The sequence below is a fragment of the Spodoptera frugiperda genome, chromosome 31 (assembly GCF_023101765.2).
Source record: "Spodoptera frugiperda isolate SF20-4 chromosome 31, AGI-APGP_CSIRO_Sfru_2.0, whole genome shotgun sequence".
Lineage (NCBI taxonomy): Eukaryota > Metazoa > Arthropoda > Insecta > Lepidoptera > Noctuidae > Spodoptera > Spodoptera frugiperda.
This window is the reverse complement of record NC_064242.1, coordinates 3,812,508-3,831,547: the sequence shown is the minus strand read 5'-3', so window position 1 is coordinate 3,831,547 and position 19,040 is coordinate 3,812,508. Positions and strand designations below refer to the sequence as shown.

The 19,040-nt window shown below is 40.8% G+C and overlaps 1 protein-coding gene across 1 annotated transcript; it reads left to right on the top strand.

Moving 5' to 3' along the window:
- The first annotated feature begins 1,091 nt into the window (after positions 1–1,091).
- On the top strand, positions 1,092–16,575 carry LOC118276290 (gustatory and odorant receptor 22). The gene is made up of 8 exons (XM_050707369.1): positions 1,092–1,233; positions 2,054–2,152; positions 2,646–2,818; positions 10,307–10,506; positions 10,937–11,082; positions 13,682–13,878; positions 14,336–14,497; positions 16,396–16,575. The coding sequence occupies exons 1-8, from the start codon at positions 1,200–1,202 to the stop codon at positions 16,555–16,557; spliced, it is 1,173 nt and encodes a 390-aa protein (XP_050563326.1). The 5' UTR covers positions 1,092–1,199; the 3' UTR covers positions 16,558–16,575.
- Positions 16,576–19,040: the final 2,465 nt, after the last annotated feature.

Sequence of the window (19,040 nt, the reverse complement as noted above, 5' to 3'; positions counted from 1 at the left end):
AATTTTCAGTTAACAATATTATAAGACATGAAATTCGAGTGTAACTATTATTTTCGTGCTTATTCACTATCAATTAATCTATTATAATCACAATTCTGACACCCAAAAACTACTCTAATAAAGCTAATAATATATCAAAACAAAGAAAAAAAACAAAAGAACACAACTCCACCCCACTTTATTGACAAACGGGCATAACCAAGTAAGCTGAGACGGTCGGGTTTATGATTGATTATTACCTATTCCGTAGCCAGAGCTTTCACAAGGCTCATTCGCTGCGGTCGACGCAAGGGCTCTCAACCATTTCTATATTTGGGAACAAAAGCGTAACTATGAACAAAGAACATGGATTTCGGGTTTACAATCCCAATCCTGTTAACAAAGAGACTCGTAAGAGGGAAATGTTTCAGAGGATTGATGAGAAAGATGGTATTAAAGGTGAGAGTTTATCTATAGTCCGGGATAGGAGTAATCTTGAGATATTGCCGTTTGAAGTGTACCTGCCAGGTTTTGTTACCCTTGGTTACAATGGTCTGTAGTGTGTTCTTGGTTGCAAACCGTTTTTGTATCTAGTCCAGTTTATTTGTGATGAGGTCATTATTGTGATTAACGAAAGTGTGATGATATAGTTTCGAGCTTCATTTTCGAAAAGTGTTTCTGGATACCATTTGTCTGTGCAACAATGCTAGTTGGCGATATATTTCCGGGTATCAGATTCTGTAACAATAAAAAAAAATATTATAACTTTCGTGAGACATACTAAATTAATTATTATATTATCGGCTTACTAACGTAATTGTTTGACAAGGAACTCGACTAGTTTCAAGCCATGCTAGAGGCTCATATTCATGGACAGCAGCTAAGTAGCAGCCCGACAATCGCATCAACATTCACAGTCGGTTAAAGCATACACCCATAATTACGAATCTACACCACAACTGTAACAAAGAATAATATAATAAATCAAATTCTTTGAAAAAAAAGGAAGTGTTTTCTCGTAATTTTTCACAACCGAGATAAGTGATTACATCATCTTAATCATTGTAATGAATCTTTTATTTTTTTCTTAATATTTCTTTTTAGAGTACGATGCGAAGGATCTTTATGGGCCGGAGATAACGGACAAGGATGGAGCCCTTTTGGATGCCCATGACAGTTTCTACATCACGACCAAGAGTTTGCTTGTACTATTCCAGATTATGGGAGTCATGCCGATTATGAGAGTGCCTAAACGTAATTTATTTTGTGTATTTTTTCTCATTAGTGTTTTCTCGTGCATTGGTGTTAGATTAGGTAGCTCAAAAGATGGTCCAAGCTCTAGAAAGAGGTGTACTTGAATAAAATTGAGAGAGCGGACAAAGACCAATTAAATTGGAAGACACTTGGAGCAACGAATAGAAATCAGTACTAGGATAGCAGCTGCTTTTAAAATCAATTTTCGATCAAGGAATTCTACTAGTTCGAAATCTAAATTCAATCCAGTGAAATATTTTGATAAATAAAACCGTAGATTGTTTTGATTGATTAAACTGTTAACCAACTCCTCGGGGCCAGTTTTGAGCAAGAAATAAATGACAGGCACAAAATAAAACAATAGATTTGAAAAAGTTTAAAAATATTCTCGGTTTAAATTTTCAAAATGTCGGCATTCATCTTCATCAGATGGAATACGGTCGTAAAACTTTGTTTTAACTTTAGCACATATAAGTTTAAAAGATTTCAGAAAGAAAATGTGTTGAGATTTTTCAGAATCCAATAACTTTAAAACAATGTTTGGATCGTTGGAGTGCACCCTTGTATTGTTGAGCCATAAAGCCTTCAAATATAATAATAAACTTTATACAATGGAAACCTCAAAATGTATTTTTATATTACTTTATCGTTTAAGTTGATAAATATACTCTAACTGCCGCACTCAGAGACATTTAACCATTTCTTAGTAACGATTTTGTTAGGAAAACAATTGCTAAGGCTAATTAACCATTAAATGACTCTGAATGCGGTTAGCCTTTGTAATAAAATGTTTATGAAAACATTTAAATGACTTTAACAGATGCACAAACAACGAAGCGGACAACTTTCAACTGGATATCAAAGGCAACGCTATGGGCGTATCTAGTATGGGGCTTGGAATGCATCATTGTAGTTAAAGGTATGAAATTCCTATAGAAGTTAGTAGAAGAAGAACCCTTTGTAGTAATTTACTAGTAGTTTTAAATCAGTATCTGGAATACAGAACAGTTTAAAATATTATAAATACTTTATTTTACATAGAATCCACTCCCTCTTTCTGTCGGATAAATCCTTCATGTTCGAGGATCGTGGTCAGCCTCAGTCTTGCAACTGGAGTGGACGATCTGCTTATATCAGCTTGTAATAATATTAACGCATATTTCCAAATGATTGCTAATACTGCTGTGAAAAATAAGACACTTAAATACAATTTTACTTTCATTATGGTACTTTTCCTTTTGTTTATCAAAGGGAATGAAAAGTCCTTCTAACATTAAGTATGTACCTAATCTAAAGGACCCAAGCGGCGTGAATTTCGCAATCACTTTTAATTGCTCGTAATTTCGACTGGAACTTTTTGAACCTTTTGAAAAGTCAGGAAACAATTTTCTATAACCGAAGTCTCCTTTCAGTCGGCAGAGAGCGCTTGGCGAATTTTCAAAACAGTTCCAATAAGCGATTTGACGAAGTCATCTATAATATTATATTTTTGAGCATTTTGATACCGCATTTTCTTCTGCCGATTGCCTCGTGGCGACATGGGCCTCAAGTCGCTATTTTCAAGAATATGTGGACGCATTACCAGGTAAGTTTTGATCAAGTACTAATCCCTCTTAAGGAAATAATTGTGCTATTTAAAAGTATTTGAGATTTAGGGATAGCATTAGCAGTTGTTGTATTATATTTTAAGGAACCTCATGTTTTCTTTAAAACATAGTTGTATCTTTACGCAATTTTACGACTATAGAATTAGTTTCATATAAAATATTTTCTAGTTTTATATAGGCAACAACCGAATGCAGTTTATAGGTTCAAATTGCTTACAGGCCTGTGAAGCTCTGAATACTGGTCGATTTTCGACACTCTGTCATAGAGTGAGCTGTGTTTGTTGTTTTGTTTTAGAATGATTCAAGTGTCAAAGGCTGTGTAGGATAGTTATCAACTGCTTTTAAAGTCATATGTACCCTAGGATAGTTATCAATGCTTTTGATTTTTTTGAAAGGGAAGCCAGTTATATCAATTAAAGGAGATTTGGCTGAACCGATTTCGATGCAGATTTCAGCATAGTATTTTTCAGACTTAGGAAAAGGTTTAAGGTTCAAACTTTAATTTTGAAGGCTTTTTTAGAGCTCTTTAAAAAAAAGTTTTATGAAAATTCAATACTTTCATGTCATGTATTAAAGACGTAAATATTGGAAACTGTTACTTATGTAACAAAATATCCTCTTTTCAAACTAGTTCTTACGAATTAGGTCAAGATTAGTCATTCTATTGTTAGACCAATGGTTCAGACGTCACATATCTTCTCTATTCAACAAGTAAATAAAGGGTTCCTTTATATTGAGAGCTAGACCTTTCCAGGTATTGGGTTTCAGTGCTTCCATTAGTGCTCGTTTAATGGACCTATGTAACAATGTTTCTTTGTTAGTACCTCTGTGATACTTAGTAATTGAAGTGTGTTAAGGAAAGTTCTTAGGAGTTCTTCTATTTTGATTCAGGCAGGAGGATAGTACTCTTATCATTAATTTATGAGTTGGCTTTTGATACTGTAGGTTTGTTTATAGACTATGTTTTGCCCAGGTGGTCTAAACCATATAAATCATGAGTATAGGCCCTACGCAGGAATCGTGCTATCTAGTAGTTTTTCAGTTTATCAAGTTCATACGAACAGCCCGGTGCGACAAGGGGACTTCTTTTTATAATTTCTAAGAATTTTAGTGGATGTACTTATACATATATTTATCTTGTCTATTATTATCAAGAGCCATTGTCGAGTATGCTGTTAGATCGCCAAAGTATGTTACTATCCAAATTATGGGTGCTTTTTTTTTTTTTTTTTTTTCAGGGGGAAAATCATCCAATGACTTCTCCCACCTTGGGCGAGGCGAGAGGGAGTGTCAGACTCTTACTGACTAAAAACCACCCCGTTCCTTCTCCTGCTTTTCGAGCCGGAGCCCCGGTAAACCCGCTAGGTAGTCCGCAGCTCCGGATCAGGCATCAGCCCTACTGGGCCCCATCTGTGGTGGTCTGATGGCTCTTTGAGGCGCGCGCGGAACGCTACGCGCCGTACGCACGGGTCTGGTTCTGTTCGGGCGGTGAGCTACCCTTACTCGCCGCCCGCAGGCCCGCACTTACGGTGGCCGGAGATCGTCCCGCGATCCCCGACGCCCGGAGTGTCTCTCGCGACGGCTGGGGCGTGAGGAGGTTTGTTCTCTCACGCGCCCCGCCTCCTCCTTAGCTAGCATGACTGCTTCGCAGAAAGAGGAGACGGCATCCCAGTCCCTCTCGCTCCGCACCATGGCCTGAACCAGTGCCGGGCGCGAGAGGTCGCCGTCGCCGACCACATCCCTGAGGACTTGGCGGTGCTCAGCCCACGCAGGGCACACCGCCACCGTATGTTCTACCGTGTCCTCCGGGCGGTCCTCGCAGTGATGACACCCGGGCGTTTCCTCCCGCCCAATAAGGAACAGGAACCTACCGAAACTCCCATGTCCGGTAAGCACCTGCGTCAGGCGGTAGGTGAGGACGCCGTGGCGCCTCTCTAGCCACTCCTCAAAGAGGGGACTTACCGCTGCGATGACAGCGAGCCCAGCCCTCGGTTGCGACAGTCGTTGCTGCCATTCCGCCATGAGATCGCGCCGGAGCTCGTCCCGCCACGCACTGATCTGGCGCGGCAGTGGAGTTTCGCCCCGGCGGCACGCGTCGGCGCGCAAACTGAACACGTGCGCGAGCACCTTCGCCTCCAAATCCCACGGCGGTAATCCGGCAAGGAGGTTCGCCGCCTCCCCGGAGATCGTGCGATATCCACGGATCACCCGGATGGCCATGACCCTCTGAGATGTGAGCAGCGCCCGAGCTGGCCGCCGCATCAGGTTCGGCGCCCACACAGGGGCGCCGTAGAGGGCCATGGATCGCACGATCCCCGCGTACAACCTCCGGCAGGAGGCATTTGGCCCCCGAGGTTTGGCAGGAGCCGCTTAAGCGCAGCCCCCGTCCGTTCCAACTTAGGAGCCAAACGTCGAAAGTGTTCCACGAAGTTCCATCGACTGTCGAGGACGAGTCCTAGGTACTTCATCGTCGTCTCGACGCCGATGGAAACTCCTCCCGCCGTTATTTGGGACCCACCCGGAGGTGGCGCGTTCCCGCGGCCATGAAAGCACATGGCCTCGGACTTGTGGAGCGCCACCTCGAGTCCCAATTGCCGGATCCTTTCAACTACTGTCGCAACCGCTCTCGCCATTAAGTTGGCCGCCGCCTGGTGCGACCTCCCGTGCGCTAGCACTAGCGTATCGTCGGCGTAGCAAATTACGTCGACGCCGTTCGGGAGGTCGGTGCGCAGCACCCAGTCGTAACCGATATTCCACAGGAGCGGTCCCAAAACCGAACCCTGTGGAACACCGCGCGACATCTCTCGCCGTTTCCATTCGCCCTGGTGACCGGGGTATATAACATACCTGTCTGTCAGGTAAGCCTCGATTATACGACGGAGGTAGGTAGGCACCCGGTGATACCGGAGTGCCTCCAGTATGCAGCTCCAGGGTAGGGAGTTGAAGGCGTTGGCGATGTCCAGAGACACCGCCACTACGACCTTACCCCTGGACACTGCAGTCCCCGTCGTGAGGTCCCTTACGCGCATGATGGCGTCCACCGTGGAGCGCCCTCTGCGGAAGCCGAACTGGCCATCCGCGAGGTCCGGCCCAATTCCGGACAAGTGCGCGACGAGGCGGTTCGAAATTATCCTTTCGAAGACTTTTCCCACCTCGTCGAGCAGCACAATGGGCCGGTACGCGGACGGAGAGTCCGCAGGGCGCCCCGGCTTCTTCACGAGGACCAGTTTTCCCGTCTTCCACTGAAGTGGGAACTGGCCCCTCTCCATGCATGCGCTGTAGAGACCGATTAATCGAGGCCTGAGAGCCTCTGAGGCCAGGACCCACGCCTTGCCATGCAGGCCATCGGGTCCTGGGGCGGTGTTCTTGGCGCCCATCCGGCGCACCGCCGCTCTCAATTCTGCCTCGGTCACCTCCGGAACGATGTCGTCGTCGTCGTCACTGTGACCCGCATTGGGAACCGCAGGGGGCGGAGTCATAGATGGAGGGGTAAAACCCCTCCGTAGTCGGGGGAACAAGGTGCCGACTACTTCCTCTACGACCTCTGGCCGGAGACTCTGAGTCAGTGGGGGAGCCCACGTGCGGAGCTTATCACGCACCATCCGATAGGGGCGCCCCCATGGATCTCTGTTCAGAGTCTCCAGCATCTGCCGGCGGGCTTCCTCCTTAGCCCGCCAAATCTCCGCTTTGAGGGCGGCCTTCGCCACCTTGTACCCTTCGTACAACTCCGTCTCTCTAATCTCCGCATCTGGAGGGCGGATACGGAGCCTGCGGTGCCTGGTGTACTGGCGTCGCGCAGCTACGCACGCACTGCGCATAGCAGCCAACTCCTGCGACCACCAGTACACCTGGCGCTTGCGCTGACCTGGCCGGATCCGGGGCATCGCCACGTCACATATTCTGGACATGGCGTCCTGGAGCCTTCTTGCCTCCTCATTGATGTCGGCAGGCCTGTCCGGTGGTATCACCCAGGCCTGCACGATTGCGGCTTCCAGGAAAAGCTCCCGGTCCAGCCGTCTTAGCGCCCAACGCGGGCCACATGGGGCCTGTCTGACTGGCGGGTCCGCGGACTCGGCGGAGACGTTGAACCGGATGTACCGGTGGTCAGAAAACGTCTCCACCTCCTCCATAACGCGCCAGTCAACAACACGCGGTGACAGAGCGGGGCTGGCGAACGAGATATCCACCACCGACTCACCCTGCATCCGCACACACGTGGGGACAGAACCCCGGTTCAGGACGACTAGGCCTGTCTCCAGAGCCCAGTCTTCCACCATCCTACCCCGAACATCAGTCAACCGGGAACCCCAAGCCAAGTTCTTGGCATTGAAGTCCCCGAGGACAAGCACGGGGAGGGAACGGAACCCGACGACGACGGCGACCAACTCCCTAAGGGAGTTGTGGAACTCGGCGAGAGTTCGGTTCGGAGAGAAATACACGCCCACCACAGCGATCTCTCCGAACCGTGCTGCGACACAACCCCGGCCTCTCCGAGCGCTCTCGAGAGTCGGGGTACCGGCGGCGGCCGACGAGATGATGGTCACCGAGCCGTCCAAGTCCGCCACCCAGTGATCCCTGGGCGGGACGAAATACGGCTCGGAGACTACGGCGACATTGATCGACCACTGCGCCATGCTCTGGAGCAGGAGATCCTGAGCAGCGGCGCAGTGGTTGATGTTCGCCTGGAGGAGGCGGAATGGATGCATTAATGGCAATCCATTACAACCTCCTCCCTGGCGGCATTAAAGCCGGCGCTTACCGCGGCGGCGGTGGCAGTGGCAACTGCTACGGTGGCGGCGGTGGAAACGACGGGGGCGGCGGAGGGCCTGCCCTTGCCCCTGGGTTTGGTAGGCGGGGAGCAGGCCTTGCTCCCGGCCCGGTGGTTGGCCGGCTTGCCAGCCGCCGCACATGCGTCGCAGTGCAGCGGGGCGGTGCACGTACCGGCCTTGTGACCGGGCTGACCGCAGCGGAAGCAGCGGTCGCTGCGGTCAACCTCCGAGGTGCATTTAACGCTCACGTGGTGGCCCACGTGGCAGCGGAAGCACCTCAGAGGCCGGACCTCGAGCAGCTTGACCTGCGCCGAGACCCAACCCACCAGGAGCCTTTTGCCCTCCTTAATTTTGTTGGCCGCTGTGACGGGGCAACTCACGACTACCGTTCGCAGACCCGAGTTGTCCGGACGGATGGTGCCTGCTTTGACCTGGTCAACAGGGCACCCTCCCGTCCTGGCGACAGCGGCCACCACCTCATGCTCCGTCACGGAGTCGTCCAGGCCCATTATTCGCAGATCCAAGCACTTAGTGGGCCTGGACACGCGAACCTCGTCCGCACCCAAATTATGGGTGCTTGCTATGGTGTTCTGGTAGACCAAGCATGGTAAATCACAAGTGTGATTAAGAACACTTCTACCTCCCCTTTTGGGGGTATAATGATCTTATGTTTTGTGTATGTTTTTTTCCTCTAACACAAATAGAAAATGACAGCCTCGTTGGTCGAGTGGTCGCAAATGCGACTACCGGACAAGGGGTCTCGGGTTCGAATATTAATATAAGTATTCCTGATTTTTTTTGTTTTTCTATAATTTCTCAGTGGTAGCACGAAGTCTGGAATTGTGCCCAGTATATGGCAATAGGCTCACCCCCTATTACATGGGACTTATACCACAAATAGTGAAAAGTGGGTGTACATTGTATAGCGGCATTAGCCGTAATGTGCACCTCTGCCTACTCCTATGGGGATAAAAGGCGTGACGTTGCTGCTGATACAAATAGAAAAAAATATTCTGCTGCATATCGACCATGCTTGTATAATTTAGTACTGTAGGTTGATTACTCTGTAAATACAAACCTACAAATTATTGCATCGATCAAGTTCACTCATAATGGCTGTATTCGAAATGAATTGAAGTATTAAATATTAGTAGAGTCGCGTGTGCCTAACCAAATCATTAAATATGACCTAGAACCTAACTAGTGCGGAAACACAGATGAATAATAAATCATAACTGATGAATGTGAGGTTGGATTGTGGTTAACCATAGTATTACACCTATTTTTATGCAGTTGGGTTTGCAGAGAGATATTATGACATGTGAACCAGAGCTGTGACTACCTAGCGGGTTACCAGGGCTCCGGCTCAAAGAGCAGGAGTAGGAACGGGGTGGTTTTTAGTCAGTAAGAGTCTGACACTCTCTTTCGCCTCATCTCAGGCGGAAGAAAGCATTGCATGATTTAAAAAATGCCATGATAAATTCTTTATTGACCAGTCATTTTCCGTCAGATTCTTGTAATTATAATTTTGTTTTTATAGTCCTGTATTTTATTAGTTAACAGCGGTAGAGTTCGTACTGTATTTTGTACAACACTTATTGCGAAAAGAATTTCATAAGGTCCATTTCTTGTGAACTTTGATTTACATGAGAATATTAATTAATTTATTTAACGCCTCCAACTAACTATGAATCACTATAATTCTATGATACTCAATTTTAAAGAACAATCCAAAAGACAAAACGTTGCCAATTTAAACCAGATGGGTAAGTTTTACAAATATCACGTTACGCGTATCTTGCCAAATGTTGTATAGTTTACATATTCGTGTCACGTAATCTATGCCAGCGTTGCAACGTGAAGCCGAGAGTGTCAACAATGTAAACAAATTGGCACGCCCCGCGCCCCTAGCGTATCCGATTCATTTATTTTGGAGGAACCTTTCCCTCCTCTTGAGTCCTCTACGATGGAGTCGACTGTATGAATATAATTATCTACATTTGTATCAGGATCTGTGAGAAATGTTTATACCTAAACAAAGTATGGAGGAAGAACTAAATCTGCACTTTTCTGCGCTTTTTTTAAGGGGGTTAAATCATCCAATGACTTCTCCGCTCTTGGGTGAAGCTAGAGGCAGTGTGAGATTCTTTCTGACTAAAAACCACAGGGCCTAAGTTTAGTTGACAAACAGGCCATGATATTCACTCTTGCATGGAGAAGAGTATTACATGTGGGTCGGTCAGGTTCTATTTGATATATGTAGTTCCAAAAGCATCAGAAAACATTTACAGTAGTCCTGTTGTCGATTTCTCTACAATTACGTCACGAATTGAGTTAGTTTGAGATGTGTATTTGTATTTGCTCACGTATTTATGACTCCTGTACACAAGGAGATAAGAATCGTTTTAAAATTCGTTGGGTATCGGTTTTGGAGGCCTTGTATAATACTTGTAAGGCATACTAATTATATGAATTATAGGCTTTTTTTTTGAGAGAGGAAATCATCCTTTGACTTCTCCCGCCTTTAGCGAAGCGAGAGGGAGTGTCAGACTCTTACTGACTAAAAACCACCTAGGTAAACCCGCTAGGTAGTCCGCAGCTCCAGATGAATTTGAAAGTTAAAAATTAAAATTAAGAAAGTTTGCATATGATTATAATTTTATTATTATGTCTAATTGGTTGTATTTTAATTTTCAGCTAAAATATTTAAAGATCACAGGCACGCCTATTGTGTTCCCCAACCTATATTCTCTTACCTGGGGTCTATGTGTTTTCTCCTGGGGTCTCAGTTTTGCTGTGATCTTGTCCCAACATTATCTGCAAGACGACTTCGAGTTATGGCATTCATTCGCTTACTATCACATAATCGCCATGTTAGATGGATTTTGTTCGTTGTGGTGAGTATTATTTATAAGTCATATGTTTTAAAATCACTCATTTAAATTATGAGCGAAAGATTAGGACGTCTAAAAGATTATTTATTTTGAAATATTTCATTTTAGCAAGTGGTCCCAATGCACATCAATTCGTATTTTGTTTAAACAATAAATATCTTGACTAAACTTCAGTCTAATTACTAGGAATTAAACTATTCCTATAACCACAGAACAGAGAGTGCATACAACGCAATAATACTTTGCACATTTTGATTCGAAGCCTAAAGCTGCACAGGCACTGTGCAAGAAGCTTCGGTAACAACATAGACATATTATATGCACTTGAAAATAATCGAGCTCATAATTTGAATGCCAATAACATAGCTCAAATTCAGCATAAAAATATTGATTTATATAACAAGTCATAAATTCTTTATCCTAACAAAATCAGGTACATAAATTGCAACGCTTTCGGCACGGCGTCTCGCGGCTTGGCAATGAACCTCCATAAAGCCTTGGGAGCTGAACATCCGGCGCTGAAAGTGGCACAATACCGACATCTGTGGGTCGATCTCTCTCACATGATGCAACAGTTGGGTACGTGGTTTATGTCACAGTAGAGCTGGACATTGTTGGAAATTGATATCTGTGGGTAATATTTATAAAGCTGAGATTGCTTCTTTTGTTTGTTTGAATTTTACTGTTTATTTTTTAATTAATGTAATTGTAAGAAGGAGTATTAATTACGTGATTACATAGACGGTCGCCTAAGATGGGCGATTCATTAGGTTTGGAATTTAAGAGCGTTTTACGCTATTATGGAAAATATACGAAACATAGAAATTAACTATAGGCTCAGCTCATAATACGCAATAATAATACGAGTATAATTATATTTTATTATAATTTTGTTGATATAACAAACCCAACTTATCTTTAGTATTGTAGAATTGTACAAAAATATATTTTTGACAACAGCCTGAACAAAGCTAAATAAAATAGCTGATACCGAAAAATAAACGTTTCGTTCGCAAACAATGTAAAAACAAAAAGCTTTAAAACAATCAGTTATTGCTACGTGATGTTCGCATCAGTAGCTGCAATAAAATAATTGTGAAGCGCTTTGTACAACGCGGAATAGGGTTCCGTAGTACAAGTTCTTTTGTCACATTTGTACCAAGAGTTAAAAGACAATTTGCAAAGTAACTTTACAAAGTAATTTAAAGTTATAATAATCCACTATCGTTTGTTATTACTTAATAAGCGGATTAGCAAGTGCAGTGCAACAGGCTTCTGATTAAATCAGATTTATAGTTTACTTTTAATATTTGCTAAGTTAAGAACTCGTTCCCGATATTACCAAAGTATTATCTCTATCTTTTTGCCCTCTTGCTTTCTTTAAAATTTACAACAAAAATACCTAACATAAAATAAATAAATGACATGTGTAGCTACCTAATTGGTTGAGAGATAGTTGTTGAGTTGGAGAGATGATGCGTATTGCTCATCTCAAATAATACTATGTTTATATACGTAAGTCAGTTTGTTTGTTTGTTCGTTACCTCTTTATGCTTTATCTACACAACCAATCATCGTGGAATTCAGTTCACACATAGTTGGGAGTACGAAAAAAGTCATAAAGTACATTTTTGACTTAATTATTATGTTTTGACGAGGAACTCGACTAGTTTCAAGCCATGCTAGAGGCTCATATTCATGAGCATCATTCCGCGACACACGACGATGCAGCGATGGTCGCGCTGCTGCTACAGTAGGATAATAATTATTTTGTATGTCTCACGTAAATAACTTCTACGGAACCCAACAAAGAATACAGAAATCTCATCTAAATAACTTCTACGGAACCCAACAAAGAATCCAGAAATCGTTCACAAGTTTAGCAAATGTTGTGTACTTATTGTTACATGACTGTTGGTGCGAATTGCTCTCTTTGTTCCAACGACCATACTTACTGGGTTGTTTGTTTTCATGGACGATTCCATACATTTTGTACAAAGTGATGTCTATTACATTCAATGTTCCGTGTTAAGATAGGACGAATCTTCGTATTTAAAGTACGAATTAATGTTTTTTAGACTTTTCAGGTACATCGTATGAGGTCAGGTATGCGTAAGATAATTTCCTTTGCTAGCACGGGGTGAAGGTACAGATAGAAGGCCACCAGTCTAATGTTGATTCGGTAATAATAATATAATAAAACTTAATTTTTCACTTTATATTTATTACTATTAAGGCATATCAACATTCCATTGTTACGTTCCACAGACACTGAAAGCATGGAATACAGAAACTAGATTGAAAGTAATTAAATTGACAGAGATACAGACTAGTGTTTACATCAATTAAGGATATTATAAGATTACCAGAAGCTTGGAATAATATCGTTGAGCTAGATAATCTAGAATTCCATAGTGAAATGCGAACAAAAGCATAAAAAGTAAGGATCAAGAAAACTGTCAATAATTCCATTAATTAATGAAAATTTCCCGCAGCTTTAATATTAAGGCGACGTTGTTTCGGGGATTAAGAAGAGTTATAACTTTTTGAAGACTGTTTTCACGCCAAAACAATTAAGTACAAGGCTGTCTCCCCAAATGCTTATTAAAATCAATTTTGTGTTTAGACATTGACGGCTCAAGAAAGACAAACTTTATTTTATTTTTGAGATAACGTTATTTATAGAGCAATATTTTTGTATAAATTATAACTTTAGAGAGATATACTATATTAAATGTTTTTCGGCTAACTCACGTAAATATTGATAGTAGCATCGCGGCAGTCGCCGCGTCATGTGTCGCGGAATGCTGCTCATGAATATGCGCATCTAGCATAGCTTGAAACTAGTCGAGTTCCTCGTTAAATAGTTACGCGAGTACGCCCAGTTGTCCAGTAGGATGTTTATAGGTTTTTTTTAATATTTTAGATACATACAGAACATGACAGTTGATTTTTAGTAAATAGGCAAACCCAGTTTTAGATAGTCAGAAAGAACGATAACTCTATACTTTACCTACCCTTTGACTAGAAGTAGCTTCAAATGGTCAATTTACCTACCGTTTTAGACTGTTTATAATTATAATTCATATGTGTGTAAATTCGCCCACGATACACGAAAGATTGTAATGATCGACAATGTATAACAAAGGCGTATTTATTTTATTCGATTCTTCCACAGGTCGTGCCTACTCGAACATGTACGGTATCTACTGCATGGTGATCTTCTTCACAACTACTATTTCTCTCTACGGGGCACTATCAGAGATCTTGGAGCACGGTCTGAGTTACAAAGAGATGGGACTGTTTGTCATTGTGGGATACTGCATGACTCTTCTTTATATCATCTGCAATGAGGCCTATCATGCGTCTCGAAAAGTAAGTAGCAGAAAAGAATAGAGTTGAATAGTATTGAAAATCTGAATTATGATATTAGCCGGTAAATGAGCAGATTAATCACCTGATGGTAAGATATTTATCGCGTACTGGATACAAATTCGGAGTCCCGATAACACTAAAAACGCGATTAATCAATCGATATTTCTTTCAAGGCCTAGTAAACCGGTCGAGCCGACCCATTCATTCCGAAGCATGGCTTTCCCAGACTTTAAATAGATAGAAAAAGTGATACAATATTAGGGATACGTATCGTCAAATTGTATTTATCGCGTAGTAAGTGGTAGACACCTACAAATTTGGAGTCATAAATTAAAATACGAATAATATTTTGTTCAACCTTAAACTAAAACTCATGACTTAAGACTAGAAGTATTAGACAAAGAATACTTTTGAACAGATCTCAATACTTAAGCTCAAATTATTTACTTTTCTTCAGGTGGGACTAGAATTTCAAGTTCGTCTTCTGAATGTGAACCTCGGAGCAATAGACAGGAGCACACAGCGAGAAGTAGAGATGTTCCTAGTGGCTATCTCGAAGAACCCGCCCATCATGAACTTGGATGGCTTTACTAATATAAACAGGGAATTGTTTACAGCTGTAAGTATAAAATTATTGTTCAAAGGCACGCGTATAGGTACTAACAATTACGTAATTGACACACCTATAATAAATACGAAGTGTTTTTGTTTGCTTTTCTCTTACGTTGCAACGAGGCGTTTTTATTGTATGGTTTGTCTGTCTAGAAATAGTTAAGAGGTTAGAGAGTGATAGAAGATACTTTTTTCTTTTTTATATAGTGAGAGAAAGATACTCGTATTTATATGGAAAGCGCAAGCAAAAAAAAAGTTACAAAGGAAAAACCGGCCTCTCTTTTTTCTTGAGCTTTCCAAAGCCGTCAAAAGATATATAAATTATGTATATCATAGAGTTTTGAGATAACCTGTATATGACTAACATGAGTGCACAATATGCAATATTTTTTTAAGAAAATCGAACATTGTTTTTAAAGCCTTAATTTACGTATGACCACTGAAACAATATGAACTTAGGGTAAAACTTTCCTCCCCCTCAATCTACACACTTTGTTGGCAGACAACCACAGTTCTAGCCAGGATTTGACTAACCAGACGTTCTGGTCTAGTTTATTTGTATGTCAACATGGTTTACTACATGAGTTGAGTGAGTTTACCATTTGATTGGTTAGCTATGTTTGGTTAATGTAAAATCTAAATATTCTTCGTTCTATTTCTTTATTAATAGAATCCATTTTTAAGAGAGGACAATCATCCTATTACTTTTCCCGCCTAGAGCGAGGCGAGAGGGAGTGTCAGACCCTTACTGACTAAAAACCACTCCGTGCAGGAACTTCGGTAACCCGTTAGACAGTGCGTAGCTCTGGGTCGATAAGAGGATGCTAATAATGGCATTTCCACATTGAACATCAGTCGGTTAACTGTCGGTCATAGTAGTCATCTGATCTGAACGGGTACAGAATCATTCTCTAATTAATACACGTTATTAGGTAAATCATTTTCTAAAACCAAATGTACTGAAAAAACAAAACAACAAAGATTTTAGATATAAGAACCTCGTAATTTATCTCAAATACAATATCACATAAACTGAATCTCAATCACAAATGACCCGCAGATTCACTAATAAAACTAGATCAGTTCTATTTATAGAAACATTAAGTTCTATCGTCGATAGTAGACATTACATACGCAACGCATCAAGTTAAGCAACCAGTATAAATAGACCGTTGAATGTACGGAAAGATTATACAAAGCGAGATCAACATAAATTGGTTTTGTATAGCTCGATTTGCAGTGGACAAGTAAAAGGATAATATTCTCCATAAAAGTCGTCGACCCGGAACTAATGTTCCGTCTATTAAATATAAGAGTCATTCATTATTCGCCAATCAGAGCTCGCTGGAGCTCTACTGGTTATTTTTCTTGTTTGCGAACGAATCAACTTGGAAAATATTAATAGCCAGTTATTAGTTCTTTCTAGCTAATAAATGAGGTGAAGCAATATAGATTTTGTAAAATTGTTATTATATTTTAGTAATAAATGTCGATTCTTTCTGTAGTTACTTATTGCAAATACGTAAAATTTAGGACACGATCACATGTGCGTGCGTCTTTTCCAAGATACCATGCTGTGTCATGCATTTTCAAAAGCTATAACGAAGATATAACAGTGCCGTTAATAAATAGTCTTTAAAATGTAATTTTGAGCGGGTATTTTTTTAATATGTGGATCCTATCAAACTGTTTTGTATACAATTAACTATAATTTTTAAAATAACTATCGTGCGACATACTAAATGAATCAAATATCAGGGTTTACTCAAGTCAGTAGGCTGTACGACGTCTACGCACACAGCTCATGATAAAAAGTCCCTCTGTGACTCGAAACTAGTAGAGCTTTTCTTCATTAATGTACGTGAGTAAACCGTGATGTTTAGTTAATGAACTATAATTTTCCAGAACGTCTCCTTCATGTCAACCTACCTGATCGTGCTCATGCAGTTCAAGCTCACTCTCCTTCGACAAAGTGCCAGGAAGACACTGAAGTCTATAGTGAAGGCAGTCTTCAATACTTCTACCACCATGCTAGATGATGATTTCGACGAGGAAGGTGAAGAATAAAGAACAATATAAGAAGATAGTGATAGCTTATTCTAAAATGTACTTTAATCTTTTGTAGTTTTAGTTCATTTTTAACCGACTTCCCAAAAAGGAGGAGGTTCTCAATTCGGCCGATATGTTTTTATTTCTATGTATATGTATTAACACCGAGGTTTATTAGATGTCGAAATCATGAGTTTACTAATTATTTTTCTATTGCTTCCTTAGTAAAATTGTAATATACCAAGATTAATGTGAAGGCAATTAATTATTGAATATTAGAGTTCGTAGTATTTTTAATAAAGTAAATGTATTACATGGTAGAGATAATGTATTTAAAAAGTAGTTGAAGGCTATTATTAAAGAGTATTTATAACACAAATCATATTTTTTATTACTTTGTAATAAAATTGCCTACTTTTTCCTCAAATCCTAGTTTTAGATCGTACTTGATCCATCAACACAGTATTATTAATACAACATAAAATAGAGGACATTAATTAATTCACACCAATGAATGGAATATGACGTCATACGCAATTTGTTAATTACACATTGTTTAATTAAATAAAAGCACGTTTACGAGTCACTGGGGTATTCTGCAAATAATAGATATAAAAAATACTGAAACAGGAAAAAGCTAGGCAGCGAAAATATTTTTGTTTGATGAATGTTTTGAAATAAGTATACAATATATACCTACTCGTATCATGTCGTCTCGTTCATTGAACTTGGTGCCACGTGCCTTGAAATTGGTTCAAGGTTTTGATCTTTGGTTTTGATGTTTCCGTATCTCGTCTTTGAGGTCCCACAGTAGATAGTAAACCTATTGTGAAAATTCAGTGGAATCTTCCAAAGGAAGTCATTACCTAACTGGGCTAACTATTACTAAACTTGTAAGTACACAATCTATCCGTTTATGGATTAATGAACATTTTGATATTGTGCGTATCGTCACGCCTTTTATCCCCGAAGGGGTAGGCAGAGGTGTATTTTATGGCCCGTATTGCTACTGTACAATATACACCCACTTTTCCAGATTACGTGCTACTACAGAGAAATTTCTGAAAATCGAATCCGGGAATCGAACCCGAGACCTCATGCCCAACAGTTGCACTTGCGATCATTCGGCCAACAAGGCAATCACATTTTTATATCTTCGAACATAATAGTTCACAGCTGGACATAAGCCTCTTCAAAAGACCTCTACATGCTATGCAACGTAGCACAAGATTCTTCATCTTCCTAAGCCTCTATTAAATTCAAGTCAGGTCACAAATCTCATTCATAAACTACACAAGTTTTATTCAATGAAAACATAATCGAAAAATCTTTAAATAGAATAAACGAAAGCTACTAAATAAAACATTAAAAAGAAAATTATTCTGCAAAGTGAAAGTAGAACCTAAAATAACATTGTAAGAAGAAATGTAACAAAATGTATGAGGATAATTAAAACAAAACATTGAACTGACTACCAGTATATCTTGATCTCTCTGAAGTTGTCTATTTCACTGAGAAAGCGAGATAAACATAGGCGCTTATGCTAATGAGTGACAAAGATGTCGATATAATTATGGCGTACTTCAGATCGGTCAAGGTATTGGTTCTGAGAATTCAGTTAATATGAACACTGATTTTGGAAGCAATGAGTTCGAGATTGTTCTTTTCTAGACTAGATTTATAATTTCAAAATAAAAACAAGTATTCTAATTATGTTATTCTGATGATATTCTTTATTATACTTGTGATTCAAAAAAGATTGGGTAGAACTTGAAATAGAAGTTAGTAAAGTCGCAAATAAGCATAAAATCTTCGTGTCTCTCTTAAGGAAGATTAAACAAATGTAATTTAAGCCATAATACTTAACATTAGACACATAAAAAGATGTCGTATATGTATGTATATTCCCATTTAATGCCTGTCAGCAAACATGGAGTATCCATCTTCATTGTAGGAACCCAAATACATTTCCGAGAAGTAACTTGCTTTATAATTCAAGTAAGGCTTTGTTCACACTTGGCGTACTACTGCTCGAATTGATGATGTTTCTTGGAACTGCCAGATTGTGGTTGGTGCAGACCACATGTATGTTATAGTAGTGAAGCTAAGAACACTAACCTGGAACATAGTAACAATATTTGTATAAATATAGTAATTAATAATAAATAAATATCGTCACGACTTTTATCCCCGAAGGCGTAGGTAGAGGCACGTAATACCACTGTACAAGGTACAAGCACTTTTCACAATTTATGTTATGATTTCAACTAGGAACATTTCTAGACTCCCTGCGGTTAGAAAATTTCAAAAAATCCCAGCAATTATTTGCCGACGAGGGAATCGAACCCGAAATCTCTTGCCCAGCGACTGCGACTGTATTTGCGACTTGACCATTCGGCCAACGGGACAGACAATGATCAATTTTAGTGTACATAGTTTCCACCAGTAATTAAAGGAATCAAAATGAGTAACACACTTTCTAATTAGCTTAATAAGAAGGT

What these genes read in the sequence shown, in the direction of transcription:
- LOC118276290 (XM_050707369.1), top strand. Translation starts at nt 1,200, where the DNA reads ATGGGAGTCATGCCGATTATGAGAGTGCCTAAAC. An exon ending in ATATGTGGACGCATTACCAG is followed by an intron (nt 2,819 to 10,306) that starts GTAAGTTTTGAT and finishes TTTAATTTTCAG; the next exon opens with CTAAAATATTTAAAGATCAC. An exon ending in CCTATCATGCGTCTCGAAAA is followed by an intron (nt 13,879 to 14,335) that starts GTAAGTAGCAGA and finishes ACTTTTCTTCAG; the next exon opens with GTGGGACTAGAATTTCAAGT.